Source organism: Toxotes jaculatrix, chromosome 8, assembly GCF_017976425.1.
Source record: "Toxotes jaculatrix isolate fToxJac2 chromosome 8, fToxJac2.pri, whole genome shotgun sequence".
NCBI classification, from domain to species: Eukaryota; Metazoa; Chordata; class Actinopteri; family Toxotidae; genus Toxotes; species Toxotes jaculatrix.
This window is the reverse complement of record NC_054401.1, coordinates 13,151,949-13,169,665: the sequence shown is the minus strand read 5'-3', so window position 1 is coordinate 13,169,665 and position 17,717 is coordinate 13,151,949. Positions and strand designations below refer to the sequence as shown.

General features: G+C 40.6%; 2 protein-coding genes across 7 annotated transcripts in view; one reads left to right on the top strand and one right to left on the bottom strand.

The window, feature by feature from the left end:
• Window positions 1-653: 653 nt before the first annotated feature.
• On the bottom strand, window positions 654-7,774 carry ccdc12 (coiled-coil domain containing 12). The gene is made up of 7 exons (XM_041043650.1): window positions 7,653-7,774; window positions 5,018-5,091; window positions 2,187-2,266; window positions 1,923-1,984; window positions 1,806-1,840; window positions 1,625-1,701; window positions 654-1,044 (listed from the first exon to the last, which is right to left on the bottom strand). Exons 1-7 carry the CDS (start codon window positions 7,734-7,736, stop codon window positions 965-967), a joined length of 492 nt encoding a protein of 163 aa, XP_040899584.1. The 5' UTR covers window positions 7,737-7,774; the 3' UTR covers window positions 654-964.
• A 1,262-nt stretch (window positions 7,775-9,036) lies between these two features.
• The window catches only part of nbeal2 (neurobeachin-like 2), a 32,380-nt gene continuing 23,699 nt past the window's right edge, over window positions 9,037-17,717 (top strand). For 3 of the 6 annotated variants that reach the window (XM_041043575.1, XM_041043574.1, XM_041043573.1), the window contains exons 1-5: window positions 9,038-9,631; window positions 16,180-16,268; window positions 16,502-16,666; window positions 17,086-17,167; window positions 17,545-17,657. In XM_041043575.1, coding sequence (XP_040899509.1) covers window positions 9,557-9,631; window positions 16,180-16,268; window positions 16,502-16,666; window positions 17,086-17,167; window positions 17,545-17,657 — 524 coding nt within the window. In that variant the 5' untranslated portion in view covers window positions 9,038-9,556. Of the gene's footprint in view, window positions 9,632-14,788; window positions 14,928-16,179; window positions 16,269-16,501; window positions 16,667-17,085; window positions 17,168-17,544; window positions 17,658-17,717 lie in introns of those variants that run through there. The other 3 variants (XM_041043571.1, XM_041043568.1, XM_041043572.1) reach the window with 2 other exon arrangements.

Sequence of the window (17,717 nt, the reverse complement as noted above, 5' to 3'; positions counted from 1 at the left end):
TTAAGTCACATATTCGTGCAGTTTTTGTGAACTTCAGAAAAGCCGTGATGGAATTATTTTTGTTTCTCCTTAGAACCTTGATAATCTGCCTTTTGAGAAAAGAGGAAAGCCGTTGAATGGAGCAGGTGGCCTTCCAGTAGAGTGGTAATATAATGAACTGTGCAATATCCTCCTTCATGAGGAGACAGTTTGGGCCTACGTGGACAGAAGATGCACTTTATTGTGAAAGCAGTGTTTCAGTTCAGAAGAGGCGTTTAGGTGCTTGCAGTAGATGTCACCAGTGAATGTCATTCATACCAGAAACAGCTTCTTGTTATCTGTTTGTCATTGTTCCTCTATTTATCACCCACTGAATCATAACTAGCTTGATTCAAGTGTAGCAAGACATTAATGTTGCAGTAACTACCATAGAGGTCACTTCATGATGGTTAGAGAGTAAATTCTCAAGATGATTTTCCGAATAAACACGATGTATTTAAAAACGTGTCTTTTCTTTTATAGGATGCTTGATGACTAAACGGTTAAGAAATAATTAGTCATGCCACATACCTGTGATGTTTTTGGTTCAAATTCAACAGAAGATATTTGTTTGCCAGCTGTTTGTCACACTGTGGTAAATATTCCTTGAACACGTCTGGATGTATTAGGCCAAAAATTGACACTATTTTACTTTGTTTTTTTTTTTTTTACAAAAATATTGAAGATTACATTAAAAATGCACCTCAATTAACCACATATACAGAATGTAGTACTACATATTCATATGTAATAATACAAGGCAGGACTTACATGTGAAGACCTGATGCGAAACTTTACCCTGTGGTGATGAAAGCAGCCACCCCTCTAAGCACAACACAGGTGTGATGGTACAGTCCAAGTGAAGCCAGGGCATCGCTGTGCTGTTCCACTCATTCATCATAGTCTTCTGGTTTTTTTTTTTTCCTTTAACTGTCACATCTTGGATTCAGTCCGAGTCTCCCTCCTCCACTCCAACTGCTCCCACCGCTCCAGCCAACTCCTCCTCACTTCCTCGCAGACGGTCCCCTGGACACACACAAAACACTCACAGTCAGTTTAACTGATTCATTCATGAGTTGGCGACGTGCACCACTGACACCTTGTAACCAAATATCCCCGTAGACAGCAGGACAGTCCTGTACAGTAGCTGCAAAGTTATTGCTAATGCAGAGGAAATATCAAAATGTAGCTGCAGCGCTGTGAGTTTTCATAGGAGACTGAACGTGAAAACAGTGGCTGTTTGACTCAAGAATGCAAACTGGGTTACTGTGAGTATACCTTAACAAAAAACATGGCTACCTCAACTCTTACTGCGTGTAAATAAAGGCAGTGAGTAAACAATGTCACACACAGGGAAAACATCTTATTACAGTTGAACCTGTTTTGTGATCTCCTGAAAGCTTGTGCCTATTTTTCGAATGAGGATCATACGTCAGTGTAGGAATCACGCGGTTGATGTCATCAGACGGCTTCGAGCCTCTGTGGCGTCTGGAAACCACAGAGCAATTAACCTCGTAGTTCGTGCCTAGCTCAGGCACGGTTGTCTCCGAGGTGTCGTGGAAAATTCAGTGATAAAAAGGAAAAACATGATATGAGAAATACTAACGGATGAGTTCAGCGATGGCTCTCTGTGTTCTCCTCTCCAACTTCTCTAGTTTCTTCGCCACGTCACGCTTCAGATCCCTTGAATGGCAATGAAATGACAAACGCAGCAACAAATGATCTTTAAATGTTTGAGGATTTTATGCTCTATACAGGTTGGAAAATAATTTTCAAGAAGGCCTTACCAGTCTGGTTTTCTCGGGGCGAGGTTGGCCAAATCCTAAGGAAAGAAGACAGCTGAATACAGTGGCCACGGATGCAACAACAAATGAAATCACATTTATGCTGAAAGAATTACTCACCACTTCTTCAATGATGGGCTCTGGATTAGCTGCCTCTAATTGGTCTTTAACTTTATCCTCCACTGGAAACAAAGAAAGGTCGTGATCAGTCATAAACCACATGTGATATTAGCAGCAGGAGTCTGTGAGCAGTACTCAAGGGGTGCTGACCATGTGCTATGACCTTCCTAGAGGCCATGTGAATAAAGTATGATATTAACGATGCTAAACAGCAGACTGAGTCAATGTTTTTCCAAAGTTTGCTTGTGAGTAAAGAGTTCTCACCTGATGCTGGTTTGGCTTTGGGCACCTGCCTGTCCTTCAGCTCTTCGTCCTCTGGGGTGTAATTCCTCAGCTTCAGCTCTCTGAGGACAGAAAAACAGAGTAAAGTGAGTCCACTTTTATAGCAACGAGAAGCCAACGACACATTATCACTTCTCTTGTTCCATTCCCCACACTCCTGTGACAGTCCAGGAGGTGGCAGTGTAGACAAATATATTCCACCAGGAATTAAGCAGCATAAAAGACCATCTGCAAACCCTGCACAGCTGCACATCTAATGTCTGGACGAGGTTGGGTATAATGTCCCTCTTTATTCCTATGAACACGTCTGATTAACATGTTCCACCTGCTCCTGGGCACAGACTCGAGGAGAGCAGCTAGCAGCTGAGGAATGCTTTCCTTGATGTTGAATTACGCAGTCTTTCATCACGTCTCTACACAGAGGAATTCTTGGCAAGCCTTAACTGACATCTCTGCCGATTACAGAGAAACTACAGAGGCAGAGGTAAACTATTGTCTGACCAAACACGCACCAAGAGAGTTATCAGCTGTTCTGAGCTTAACGTGGATTTGCGACCAACCTCGAGAGGGTACACTCTTGATACATTCATCACACTCCTGCTGCAAACGGACAGACTGATGCCTTGTATGGCTATGGGCAAGAATGCTGGTCATGTTCTGCCTGTGGCTGACTGGGGTCCACTCTAAGTTCACACACCACTCTCTCTCTCTCTCTGTGCCTCCTGAATATCTCCCAAAGAGACTGTTTCAGTAGAGTTGTTTTTGTCTATCTTATGCTTAAACTGAATTCTCATGCCACTTATATTGCCCCTGAAAATGTCAAGCCATCTACTTTCTATGAATGTATGTCAAAGATTTCAACTTTTTTTCAAATTTATGCTTGAAGTTAGGCCCCTTTTCCCTCTCACCTCTCTACGATAATGATGTGTAGAGGGTGTTTAGTAAAATCTTTGATTTCATTACGCAGTATAATGTGTGGACATTTTGGTGTAAGGTTGGTGCTTGTGAAGTTTTATCGCTTGAGCGCCACAAATTTAACTGCAATCTTGCCGTGTTTTATCCTTTGTACAAAGACTTAAAGGTGGTGCAAGAGAAAAGATCAAATAAGCAAAATGGACAAAGGTCCTTTGGGGAGCAAGTTGTGCAAATTCTATGACAAGATGTTCATTTGAGTTTGACATTTCTTGTAATTGTGGCACAAGAGCAAAAGTTAAGGGTATACCATAAACATTAAGATACATAATTTAAGAACCATCAATATCACAACAAGTGGATATTGCTACAAATGTTTAAAGACCCGGACAGGTAGTTCTTGCCAAAAAGAAAACAAATTGTGTGAGGCAAAAGGTCATAGAAGTCACCAACATCATTAAAAATCATCCTCTGGAGACCATTAATATCAAAACCGAATTTTATGCCATCCTGGTCAGTAAATGTCAAGACATTCTGTTATAGCTTGAGGCACAGACGAGCGCACAGATGATGAATAACATCCTCATCTTAAGTACCGCCACAAGGACAAAAAACAGGAGAAACAGACTGTATTTAAAAATTTCTGTCTTCTGTCAAAAGTTTGACATCGCTCCTTCTTTTCTTAACTGTTTCTTAGTCTAATGTGTCCAAACCTTTGGAGTGTGTTTACACATTTCCACTTCAAGCACACTGTGGCATCAAAGAGAGCCAGTGATAAATTCAGAGAACAGATCCAAGTGTGGCCCTCTCAAGATGTTTAGAGTGAACTGTGACTGAGGAGGAGGTGAAGCAGAGGGTTTGAATGTTTACACTGATATCAAGCTACCTGCCCCATTCACCACCACAAAAATAGCTAAAGCCTTTTCGCTTACACATGAACCACAGAAACTGTAAGTACTAACATGTAACATTTCAGAGGTTTCTGAACTCCCCTTTGTCCTATTTGCTATTTCCAAGAATATGAAATCCACTTATCCATAAATATTTCCAACAAGAAAACAGCTGCCCTAACATACCTAGCAAGATGCAACAGGAAAATCTGCATGGTGCAGTTGGTGGTTTTTGTGGAATAGCCTTACAGGAATGCACACGAGGAGCTTAAAACCTTTCTGCGCAATATCGATTTATTTCAACATCTTAAACTTGTGGATCTTTCATTAATACAAATAGGAATAACTTAATTTCAAACATGATGATTGTTTGGTCTTTCTTGCTGTGGTTTGGGAATTTGATCTCCCATGAAATGTTAATACCAATCACAAGATACACTACACTCTGCAGATGTGCTTCTTGACTTGGCAAACCACAAAAAAAAAACCAACTCACTACATTCGGCACTGATCTTTTCTCACTTCACAGCTAAATGTCTAAATAAGGCCCTTAAAAGTCTGCAGCTATTTCCATTCCCATGAAAGAGAACTGTCCTGTTGAACTGCAGGAAATACAGCGGCACTCCCTCAGTGCCATCAGTGCACAGTCATTAAATATAAACAATGGAAAAAAGGTCCTGCAGGACAGGAAAGATGGCTGCTCTTCCTGCCGACTAATACACAAAGTTGAGTGAGCTGCAAGATATTTGAGCAGCTAATAGCACAAGGCTGTGGTCCAACCCAGTGTAAACACTGCATCTCATGGTCTGCACTGACACGTGCTTTGGTACAAGACTATAGTGTTCAGATAAAAGACCAGATAAATGTTGTGATGATGAACTTGTGTATCAGTTTCAGTTCCGTTTGTGGGCCTTAAAAAGCTTCAAGGGTCAAGGAACACTGTGCAATGTTTGAAGAAGCTGTCACCCGCTTTTATGAAAAATAAAAGCACAAGAAGTGTGATGAACCAACCTGTGCTTCTGCTCCGTAGTCTCCTCTACTGAAGCTTTTTTCTTCTCTGGCTCCCCATCTTCCTGATCTCGGCCCTGCGAGAAGATAATCATACAATCATTAAAGTAACTTGCCACCAAAAAACCACCAAAAGCTATCTAATACTGTGTTCTGCCACAAAGAATAACTTAGATTCAGATTGCATTTATGGCATTTTTATTCTTATTTTTATTAGATAGTTTACACATAGAGTGACATGAAGTGTGTTAGTGGTGAGATAACACAGAACCTACTACATGACCCCAAAACAAGTTTTTTTTTTTTTTTTTTTTAAAGTGACAGTAGCATCAGCCCATTTTAGATCTGGCCTCTATACTAACATGTAGTATATACGCAATGTTAACATTTGCATAGGAAAACAAAATCGTAAAACCTGTTTTTTTTTTTTTTGTGTGTGTGTATGTATGTATGTGTCGGTCCGTCATTTGGGAGTCAAATAACAAATTTATTTTTAGATTAATTACGTATGACATTTTGTTATTTAGGAGTACTTTGTTAACTTTAAGAATTAAGTTAAATAAACCAGGAAACTCTGGTCAACAGTTGTTCCAGGACTATCAGTAACAACCAAAAACCCACAGAATTTAATACTGTGGCCCACACTTAGCTATACTCATATAAACAACAGGGAAAACAGAAAAATTTATATTGACCTTCAGTGAAAAGTTGTAACAAAGGATATCAGACCCCTCCCACCTCACATTTTCCTGAAGAGGCTTCCTGTCCACCTGCTAGAACAATTCAGGGGACTGACTCATTCTTGAAGTGTAGCACAAAAGGTAAACAACCCCAGGCTTAAGGAATGCCAACAATCGTTTATCAGACACTGCTAGCCAAACCAGTATGCTTCTGTTGAACAACAGCTTGGTGAAATGCGTTCTGGTTTAACTGCCAAAACAGCTGCTTGCACACAGAACGAGGCTTCCTGTTGCACGAATAATTCATACTCAGAACTGAAACATTGTCATAGTGGAGCAGAACAGCCGTGTAATGTTTAAATAGTTCAACACAGATGGCCTGTGCAAACTTTCTGATGAGCCATGGAAACTCTGGTGCATCAACCTGCTCTCTGAGTATGTGTGTCAAGACCCAGGGCGTGTGCTGATATGTAAATTTGATATTGTACAATTATAATGGGCAAAATTAGCTCAGCATACAGTATCATCTTGATCATAACTGATAAGATAAAACTCCACAACACGTTCTACATACTTTAAATTTCACTGTCCAGTATGTGGTAGTGGCAACAAGATGGCACTACTTTATTTTGTAGGGTTGCTGTGACTGGTTGTTACTTTTTTTGTTTGTTTGTTTTTTTATAAACAGACACTAAAAATATGTTATAACAAAATACATAGCTGTAAACAATGTTGATCACAATGATGATCATCATTTCCTCTCTTTCAAACACAAATAGATAAAATCAAACCTGGTTCACTCACACTGTGGTACTGATGTTAAACTTATCACTTTTCCACAACTGCAGTCACCTTTGACTGCTTCACTGAGTGAAAACGTTGGGCTTGTGTGGGAAATAGCTTAAGCAGCCCTATTTAATTAAATAAGTTTGTGAAAGAAGTTGCCAAAAAAAAAAAAGATGATATATTCTTCAGAACTTTCCTGATTAGTTGAAATGCCCTGATAACCGTGGACTTTCCCATATTATTTTCCTATCTGAAAAACATCTTCCTGCTCTCCATTATATTCCCAGAACTTTACAACCAAGTGATGACCCTACACATCTTGTTTGTATCAGAGAAACTTTGAGGTTGTCATTAAACACTGAACAAGAGATAAATGTTTTGAAAAGTTAAATGGCTCCTAGCACTGTGCAGAAACAGAGGGTCAGAGCTCTCATTACCGCAACCACCTTCTATCCTGTACGTCTGATATTCATTGTGTTATTGGGCCCTATCTGTTAAACACTGAATAGCAACTTAATGTCTTAAATACAAAGAAATACAACGACAGCTCGAGTTCTGGCCTGATGAAACAGCCTGCAGAGAGACCTAGAGCAGGTGTGTCCAAACTGTTCCACAAAGGGCCGTGTGGCTGCAGGTTTTTGTTCCAGCCAATGAACAGCACATAGTTTGATCAATCAACTGTCTGAAGACTGAGATCAGTTGATTAAATGAGTCAAGTCTGGTGTGCTGCTGCTTGTTTTTAAAATTATTTGAAACCTGTACACGAACAAATCAGAAGGCTAGCCTCGAATCCTAATTCTTTCTTATTAACTATAAACAGAGACATTAACTGTGGTACATGAATAGCGGTTAAATTATTTTTGTTGCTGTCTCTGAGAAAGAAGCCCAAGTTAGCTTCGCAAATTAGCCCCACAGAAACAAAAACAGAGAAACTACAAATATAAAAACACTATAACGAATAAATATTGAACTTAGCAAGATATGAGTTAAATATCTCCTCTTCGCACATCAACAAATCAATTAACCAAGGCTAACACTGATTTGCTGCATTTACATGCTAACTTTAGCTACAAGCTAAGTCGGCTAACGTTACCTCACTAACAGAGTAATGCGTTTTATACCGACTATGTTGCACTTATCATAAACTGGACATCACCAGAAACGCAACTTACATGAAGCTGTTTATCTCTCAGAGCTTTTAACCTCTCTTTTCTCTTTAGGGCCTGCTCCTGAAGTGACCCAAAATCCCGCTCCATGTTTTGTCTCTACACGCCACTCGATTCTCTCTGAAATCCATTAGTGGTCCTGACTTAGGACCGTCGACCGTCGAGCACATCGATTAGTGGCCTTTAGCCTGATCATGTGACATTGTTGTGTTTTGTTTGACTGATTTCTTCAAATTCATTAATTAGACTGAAAGAAAATGAAACATTAATGATTAAAAATAAAACACCTTTTTAGGCTAATGAGGTTTTCCAAATTTTAAACAGAGAAGTTTATATTGGGGCCTGTGTGAATTGGGACATGGAGCAATGCCCCAATTGATTTCATTTTCAGTGGCTAAAACCTACTTATAGACTATTAACAGGCCTATACAATAACATAAATAAGAGTCACACATGGGACAGACTGGCACACTGTCCTGCCTGTTGGTGGTCACACTGTCAGGTCCTGGTTAGGAATGTAGGCCATCGCCATGGTAATACAGCTGCCTCAAGCTTCACTGTGTCCATCCTGCTAATGACCAACATTAGTGTGTGACAACACAAACATGGGTGTGTTAAAGATAAAGATGGGCAAATCAATAAATACATATAATAATACATGTGAGTGGAAGAGACACTAATTCCTGCCATGGATTACAACACAGTCTACCAGAGCAGATAGGAAAAGTTTGTCTGTACTGTGAGCTATCCACGGAGTGCAACAGACAAATTCCATATTCAGAGGTGATGTGCTCATTTTCACCTCAGTGCAATGTTGAGCAAATGGCACCTGATATTTTACATGCAAAAACATATGATAAACTCATTTAATTTGTTGCTTTTCAGTCAGAGAAAATAATCCCACAGCATCAATAACTACACTCATAAACCAGCCCTCTGCAAAACATGTCTTTTTCAAGAATAATGTTTTTTTTTTAGAGAATTTAAATGTATATGTGTCTTGTTTTGAGATAAACTTGTAGATTTACAGTTGAGAGTCTTGTGGTATTCACAGGTTTATTGATTAACTGTCTTGATCAAGGATATAATGAAATGATGTGCAATAATTATTTATAACTGCCTAATAAGGCACCAAGAACCATTAAAAGTAGATGTTAGAGTCTGAAGTTCAGTTGCGTATTTATTTCTTTGTGCTTTGTGCTTCATCCTTACTCTGCAGAAACTGCACAATGTAAGTACATATTTTAAAAAAGTGATCATTTGCATATAGTGTGTGTGTGTGTGTGTGTGTGTGTGTGTGTGTGTGTGTGTGTGTGTGTGTGTGTGTGTGTGTGTGTGTGTGTCTTTAAGAATATCAGCCTACCTGTGAGCATGATCCTCAGCCAACTCTTCTCTGTATTTCTTGCCTTGTTAACAGAGTCGGACACCAGTTGAAGATAATTTGCTCCTGCCCATCACACATCATACAGGACCGTCCACATCCACTGACTGAACGCACAAGGGCAGCGCAGTCATTTTTTCGGTCTTGAGCGGATGGCATCTTTCTCTTCCGTGGGAACTCTCTCCAATAGGAATCATACAGCAACAAGCTCGCTCTAAATGCGGACATGGGTGTTTCTCCAGACATGCATTTCCACGCATTTTTGTTCCTGGTTTCATATTTTCGTCAGTGATCGCACCGTGGTCACCTTCGTACCGTCATGTGTTGCCTTTTCACGCCACTCTGACAACTTTGCGTCTCGGCGAGACAGAAAAGCACTTTTTTTTGTGCGGATTACTGTGCCTGAAATTGCAGCAATGGTTCTCAGGAGCGTGCCGCGCGTCCTCCTGTCTTTAGGAAACAACTTCAGACAACCCGGGCTGTGACCATGCTTTAACACTTTCACGATTCTTGAATAGAAAGGGACATAATGAGCAACCACAAGGGCGGCGGAATGGCATCGAAGGAAAGGCTGTATGAGCTGTGGATGTTATATTACACGAAGGTGAGTGTGCAAGAGCGGAAGACCTGACGGTGACACCTGTTGTTGCAGCAGCTCCTGTGCCTGAAGTTTATAACTCGAGCCGATCAACACTTGATCATAGTCTGTGTGATCTGCACTGCAGCCGTGTTGTGTGTGTGTCCAGACTGTCGTTTATTGTAAAGGGTTATATGAGGAAGTCGTCTGTTTTTTAGCCTGTTTGTACAGCCGCTGTTTGTTTACCTAATGGTGGAGGCTGCCCGGGCAGACTAAGGAAGGATATCATGTCATATCATATGACTGTGTCACAGAGTCATTTAACCTGTTGAAAGCAGTATGCAGTAAGGGTATCTGAAGCAGATTAACCCACTTAATGAAGCATGATTGATCCTATACCTGCGACGCAGGTGTAACTCGGGCTACTTCCTGTTCCTGTTCTTCCCCGTCTCACTTCCTCAGTTAGAGCATGTCACATTTTTACAGCATAATGGGACTAATATTTAGTCATTTAGCCTGTGTTATTGTTCAGGGAAAGACCATATTCTCACTTATCACTTTGAGCATTTTTGTTTTGCTCCCAGCAGCACATTTACTCCATGGCTCACATATTGAATAAGAAACAATATTGCATTTCTCTCTGGTGAGAAAATCTAACCTACAGCAGTTTGCCACTATACTAAATTTGGTGTCAATTTTTTTTTTTTTGTGGTTCTTGGGTCTAAAATGTTGCTCCCTGTGGGTGTAATTGTGGCTCAGTCTTCTGGTTGTTCATTAAACTGCAATATCTCGTTAATAAAGACGAAAACAAATTCATGGTAAGAGGTTGTTGCACATGCTTTCGTGTCATACATCTTGAAGGAGAAAAACTGTTTGGCTGTGAATAAATTAAGTATTACTATTTAATGTGTTTGCAATCTGCTTCCATGCCTGAGGACAGAGAAAAACAAGAAGAGACTTCTTTCCAAGTTTGCATGTACTGCATGTTCACTGTGGGGCTTGAAGACTCCTCTCTTCACAGCAGTTAAAAGGCTGCTGTCTTGACAATGATAAAGTCTAGACATTGACTTGGACATTTTTCACTCCATATCTCATTGAATTATGTTTTAATTTAGGACTGGTCTTAATCCCAATCTGGGAAAACAGCCAGAGGCTTTAAAAAATGGGCAGCACTGACAAAAGTGAACGAGAAGTGTGTGTCTCCTCTCGTTGCAGCATTTACTATCAAAGTGGTCATTGTGGTCACTTTGGGCAGATCCCAGAGGAAGTGTGTTTCTAATCCACCCTGTTACTTCTCCTTTGGGCTGCTGCTGCCCATACAACTCTAAATTCGCAAAATGTTCTTGGTTATGAAACAAGTTGTAGGTGCTGACACAAATAATCCACTGCTAGAAAGCGTCTGTGGTGTGTGTGAGTGTGTGCCCTGAATTTCACTTGACAGCTGTCTAGCATCTTTATTATGTGTGAGACCACTTCCTTATTAAGCTGCTTCTAGGCTCTCTGTTACTTCTCTTCAGCTGTCCTCAAGGCTAAAAGAAAGAAAGAAAGTTAAAATAGTTTCTTTCTCTTTCTTTTTTTTGTTTGTTTTTACACATTCCTCATGAGAGAATGACATACAGATTTCCGAGCTTTCTTGGAGGTAGATTTTTGCATGTGTGCAAATGACCTGCCCCCATTGCCAAGCAGCAATGAAGGGTGGCAGTGGAAAGTGATTTGAGCCCAGCATTAAACGTCACCACCTTATGTGACTCAGAGGAACACAATAGGCTGCAGTAAGGCTGCAGAGCCACTTCAGAGAACAATCACCTGCCTCTCCTATAGACACCAATGTGCCACTGTATGTAATGTTTTTGTTGTCTACCTGTTTGTCAAGTTAGCACTGACAATCTTTTTTTTTTTTTTTTTAAACTGGACACATCCCATCTTCACCTCGCAGGCCTTACATTTTCTAATTCATCACACATCAAGAAAAATTTTGACTATTGCAAATTAGTCAAATTGGAAAAGAGAACAATTAACAATTTAAGAACTTTTGTCTGTAAACAAGCTTTGCATGAAACTCTCTGATTGAGTCACATCAAACACACCCAGGCAGCTGTTTTACACCCTGCAACAGATCTGAATTCAAGTCTAAAAATACAGTCCTCTGTGTGTGTGTGTGTGTGTGTCTGTGTGTCTATTGATGACAGACTTCGTTTCATTCGTTTTAGACTTTTTTTCAAGAATCAAGAATTGATCAGCCTCTCTATGCAAGAGAAATCCTATCAGCAGTACACATTTGCTCAGATATTCAGTAAACATGTATTAAATAATGTCAGTTTACAGTATATAATAAAGCCGTGTTGAGTCCTAACAATTGAGTCCAGCAGTTTTGAGTACATATCTCAGCCATCCTTCAGTATTTGCAATAAGAAAGCCAAGCTTGTTTGGGCTTGTCGGTGATAAAGGAACTCTGCTTCCTCCGATTGTGCAAGAAATCGCACACCCCTTGCAAGACTTTTTAGATCAGCTGAAGTTCAGAGCTGATGTGAAATGCTGAAAAGCCATTGTCTGTTTAGAAGCATGTATCTTGTTCTGAAGCTTGTCCAAAATGAGACATTTTCAGTACAAATCACCAAATGAGCAGGCAGTGGCGGATAAACTGATAATTTTCTGGCTTGCAGCTTCCCTACAATTGCAATAACAGGATATGGATGCATTAATATTACCACAGACATGCATTTATTACCTAAAATAAATCAACAAGCAGCTCTATTGACAATGTAAACATACAGTGTTTATTCACTAAATGCTTTGTGGCAATCAGGCTTTCAATGTTTTGAGAGCGTGTTAAATCAAGCCATCAGTGCCAGTGTCTTTCATCTGCTGGAGTTAAAACCAGCTTTACTGGAACTATTTGATTGCTCTCTATATCTCATATCTGAGAATGTTTTCCAGACCATCATAAAATGCTTATGGCTGACAGGTAAGGACATACACGGAAGAGTCTGATCTAATCACTGAGGGAGTAACATAACTTGTCAGATCGTGTCTGAAGAAACCCAAAAAGGCTTTGTTTTGGGAAGAGCTTGTTCTTTTCCCCATGTTAGAATACAGTAACACTGTTGAGACTGTGCCTCAACAGTAATGAATTTTGATGGTTAAATTTTATCACATCCCTATTGTAGGGATCAAGCTAATAGTTACTCTCTCAACTGATTACTTTGAGGATTTATTCCCTAATCAATGAATAGGTCATTTGTTCAAAACTGCAACCAATTTAATGTTGGTCATAACTTATGTCTTTAATTTGGTGTTTTAATTGGATAAATGATTCAGCGGTCAGTAGTTGCAGGTGTTTTTGCAAAAGCATCAGGCAATTAACCAGTTAGAGCCAAGATCCTATTTGAAGACATCAGCTTGGACTGTTATGAAATTTTTGGCAGTTTTCAAGTCGTACAAAACAAACTGATTGGATCAGTAGATGAAAATCTTTAGTTTCAGCCCTGCATTCAATCTGCCCATTGACAGAAATAAGCAGGACATGACCACAGTGATGCAGTGAGAAAGCCTCTGTGTGCACAAAGCTCCCCGTGGTCAACACAAGACACACACAAGTAAAACTACAGACCCTTCAGATGTCACAATACCAGATGGAAATGAAAAACAAAGAAGCATCAGTTCTAGCCTCTAAAGATCAGACTGGATACAGTGAGATATCAGGCTTGCAGAGAAATAGTCTGTGATTATCCTGTGATCATTAGCTTGAGAGACTGTGGGAGGGACTAATTAAAGCCTGTAGTGGTAGAGATGGACCACAGTGACAACCTGATTTCAACCCTTGGTTGCAGCTGTAAAACCACCTCCTCTGCTTGCTATGAGGAGAGAAACAGTCATATTTCCTGGTTTTTGTCAGCACGCTGACAGTCACCCTACTGCGCATTCATCTCTATTACTGATGCACATCGATATACTGTAGAGATTCAACAACAAAAACAACAGCTCACTGTAACCGCCCTGTGAGCCCTGTGACTGAATTCCCTCGTGTGCCTCGATCTCCCCTGTTTACCAACAGAAGGGCCCACCAGGAAAATCAAAGTGCTCTTTGCTTTCACTTGTGCAGGAAGCTGGAGCGAAGCAGAATGCCAAGCAGCAGAGAGCGACACAGCTGCTTGGAGATAAATGACACTGCACTGTTTATAGAGGCTGGTACCTCATGGCTGGTTTGTGACATCTGTTCTAATAGCGTCTTTAATATGCCTTTTTCCTGCAAGCATACATCGAACGAGATAGCTGCTCTGGGCAACATCGTGGGAATCAGGTTGATTTGAACAGCAAGCAAAGGATGTGCTGATCAATAGTAATTTTGTAAGGGATGACTTTTAGGAGACAAAGCAGGGTTTCTATCAGGTGTCTGTTACAGTTTTGCTAGAAAAAAAAAATTAATGCATTTCCGCTGGTTTTACTTCTCATTAGCAAACCAGTCTCACTTCCTATCCGTGACCTCTTTTTTTTCTTTTTTTTTGTGATAATACTCTAAACATCTACCTGTTGCAGTTCCCTCCAGCTTCAGTGTGTCTGAGCAACAAGCCAAAGAATCTGTGCTGCACACAGAACAGATAAACTGTGACTTTTTTTTCGCAAAAAACTGGAAAGCAAATAGTACTTGCTACATTTAGTTGTGCTCAAATTAGGTGTGTTGTCACAGCCCACAGAGGTTTATATATCAATGTCACTTAAGTAGTCCTGTTCACAGGTCACAGTCTCCTGAGCGCATGCAGAGATTTTTATATACAGTATGTGTGTGATTAATGTAATTTTATTTTAATTCTTTTCAATAATTTACAAATCCGACTTTTGTCTTAAAGGTTTACAGTGATGGGGTAAAGGCATATGAGCTGAGCTCTCATCTAGAAATTCAGTGTTCCTTATATTAAGACATTCAGAGCTCCAAATCATCACATTTTAGTCTTTGTGTTCCCAAACAACTCCTAAACGCTGTCCTGGCGTTTTCATTGTAGCTGTTTTTATAGAGCTGCTGTCACATCTGCTCACAACCGACAGTAGAACCAAAAGAGGAAGGCGTTTGACGAGGAGGCAGAGCATTAAGGAAATAAGCTTCAGTTAAAGTGACATGTCATTTCCTGGTTGCTCGCTTGACACTGGGAGACAAGAAGTGAGCAAGTCAAAAGCTGGTGCTGGTGTTAGGAGTGATGTGCAGCTGCTGAGCTGCTCGCCGTGGACTACACTGAAGGCTCATCTGAGACTGGGTTCACAAGAACCTGGCACCCTGCTCAGCTGCGTACAATGAGAGATGGACTGGCTCATAAAGCAATGCCAGTTGGTAATGTACATTTAAAATTAATGCAGCATCAGAAAAGACATAGTCACATGCTGTTTTCAGAGTTTAACTGCATTTGTTTTCCATTTTGATGTTACATTGAGTAGAGGAACTGTGACACACAATGAGCTCTAACATATAGCTGCAGCATGCATATTAGAGCACTGTACTTGATGTTTTTTGTCACGGTGCAGCCTTTAAAGTAACCCACATCAGCTGAAGGACACTATACTCGCTCATTTGTTGACCTGTGTGCTTGTTGGCTTGGGGGAAGTACCTGATAAATTTGTTATACCATGTGCTGTTCACGGTATGTTATTTGTGTACAATGAGTCAGTCAGTCTGAAACAACTCATGTCTTCCCTCACACAGCCTGCTCTGGAGAAGCTGCTGTATCAAAAATCAGCAACAGTTTTGACGTGCACACTCAGCGAATCAAAAATGTTCGGGTTGTTCCATCACAGAGTACATCAGGGAACATTTCTAGATGTTCTGTTTTCAGTTTTGTTCTTTGATTTTGTAACACTGAGATCCCGGCAGCACGACTTGTCTGAATCATCTCGGTCTGTTAATGATCATTTAGAATTGAAATGAAAGTCTGTGTTTAAAAAGATGTATCTATTTTCTTCTGACCTCTGTGTCATTCGTGTTATTTAGTCTGATGTGATATTAAGAGACTGATGTGAGGAGTGAAGAGTGGCAAGATATGTTGCACTGCAGCGGCTGATTGAAGCTGTGATAACGACTGTTGTATATAAACATCCTGATGCAAGTGAAGTCTTAAATGACATTATAAGGATGCGGTAATACAGAAATGCCCTTGTTTCAGACAGTAACATGCTTACGGTGTAAAAGTTGTTAGTGTATACTTACTGCTGTATATAGAGTTTTGTGGGACTTATGACTGAAATCAACTTAAAAGAAAGGAATAAGTTGATTTTCTTTCTTTTAACCCCCCAGTTTTGAAAAAGGAAAGAATTGGCTCATGTGTTCCTCCCCAAGTTACAGCTCTATGCAACATCCTGTTACAAAAACAGGTCATAAGAGGGTTTAGTCAGTGCCATGTTTCAGTCACAGCTTGACCTTTTTAGATAGTAGAAAAGCAAGTGAGCACAACAGAGATCATATTCCATTGAAATTTCTTTTGTAATGATGCACATTTTATTCCTACTGTATTGTTTACTAGCATTGTACTCATACCAGTAGGTGTGAAGTCAGCCTTATTGCCTCATGTATTCTTTCCTCCCTCCTTCAGAAAGATGTGGGCTATCTGCAGCAGTGGCTGGAGGCATTCGTGGCGTCCTTTGAGAGGCTCATTGATGTACAGTCGCTGGAGCCTCGGAGGTGAGTAGTAACAGTTATTTATTTTACACATACTACATAGCCAAAAGCTTCCAATTGTTTGTATTCCCCGAAGCAGGATGAACTCTGACCTTCTGCAGAGACACCCTTTTGACATGTTTATGTTACGTGTAAACGCAGCCCCTATCACAACGGCCTTTGCCTGTTTGCTACTGCCTTCCCTCCAGTCTGTTCCCACATTTCTTCACACATCTTCCTCCCCCCTAATCTCCCAGGCATGAGGAGTGCAGTTCGGAGGTGCCCTTGCTCCCCAGGGAGGTCCTGGTGTTCCTCAGCACCCAGCTATGGCACAGTTCGCTGCACCTCTCTGGCGCCACCGAGCAAAACAGCAGCACCCCACACCCACTGCTCCTCATCAAGTTCTTCATCATTGTCTGCAGGTGAGGGGCCAGTCTGTGCCAGTATGTGCTTCATCATCAAGGTCGTAAACATGTGGAACCGCTGTCCTAACTATCCTAACTTACCTAATATTGCTTGAAATCAATTATAGGTATTGATATTATTATGGATTATAAGCAGCAAACTAAAACCTAAGCTGTGGGATTCAGTGATTAAACATCAGGAGAGTGAAGATAAAGGGAAGCAGGCGAATAGATACGTTTTTTTCAACTTTCCAGAAGTTGCAGTTCAGATTGTGTAAACCAGATGAGACAGTGACAGGAAGTTGTCCCTTACATTCCGTAGATTCACTATATTTGTCCTTTTATTATTTTTTTTTTTACCTAAGATGGCCATCTTGTGTAAGCATCAGACAGACTTTCTTAACACTCAGTTGTCGTGAATTTCTCTCTGCTTCTAGGAATATGGAGAACATCGACCCAGAAAAGACGCCTGGTTTCGTTTTCGAAACTATTAGGCTTTTGAATTTCTGCTTGGACCAGGTAAGGCCACTATAAACTGCATTTCAAACAGGACGCAGAGTTCAGTGATTTATGATGTGGCTTGGCTCTACAGCAAACTCAGTATATCACGTATGCCAAGATTACAAAGTGCCATTTTAGCCAGACTACGCAGAAGTGCGATATACAGAGAACCTACACTGAGCTGATCCTGTTTATAGTATTTGACATCCACATGCAGAACTAACAGAACTAGTTCACACTGACAAGAGAGAGAAGTGGGTGTGTGGCTGACCTTCTATTCAGTGAACTGGAATGTGTTGTACTGTATCGCATGTTAAAAGCATGTTAAAAACAGGTGTATGTGTGCTGAGGGGGAGTTACATATCAATGTGTGTCCACACTTGTATTTCGGGCAGCTAAACAAGGGACAAGGGGAGCAGTCGTCTCTGCAGTTGGTTGTGCAGTATGGACTCGTGCTGTGCGAGAGTCTGTTTGACCCTTATCAGACATGGAGGAGACGACTGGCAGGGTGAGTATTTGTTGCTTTAGCCTGGAGATCGCCTGCATGCGTGCGTGGGAGGTGGGATTT

What these genes read in the sequence shown, in the direction of transcription:
- ccdc12 (XM_041043650.1), bottom strand. Translation starts at nt 7,736, where the DNA reads ATGGAGCGGGATTTTGGGTCACTTCAGGAGCAGGCCCTAAAGAGAAAA. An exon ending in TGAGAGATAAACAGCTTCAT is followed by an intron (nt 5,092 to 7,652) that starts GTAAGTTGCGTT and finishes ATCTTCTCGCAG; the next exon opens with GGCCGAGATCAGGAAGATGG. An exon ending in AGCCCATCATTGAAGAAGTG is followed by an intron (nt 1,841 to 1,922) that starts GTGAGTAATTCT and finishes TTCTTTCCTTAG; the next exon opens with GATTTGGCCAACCTCGCCCC.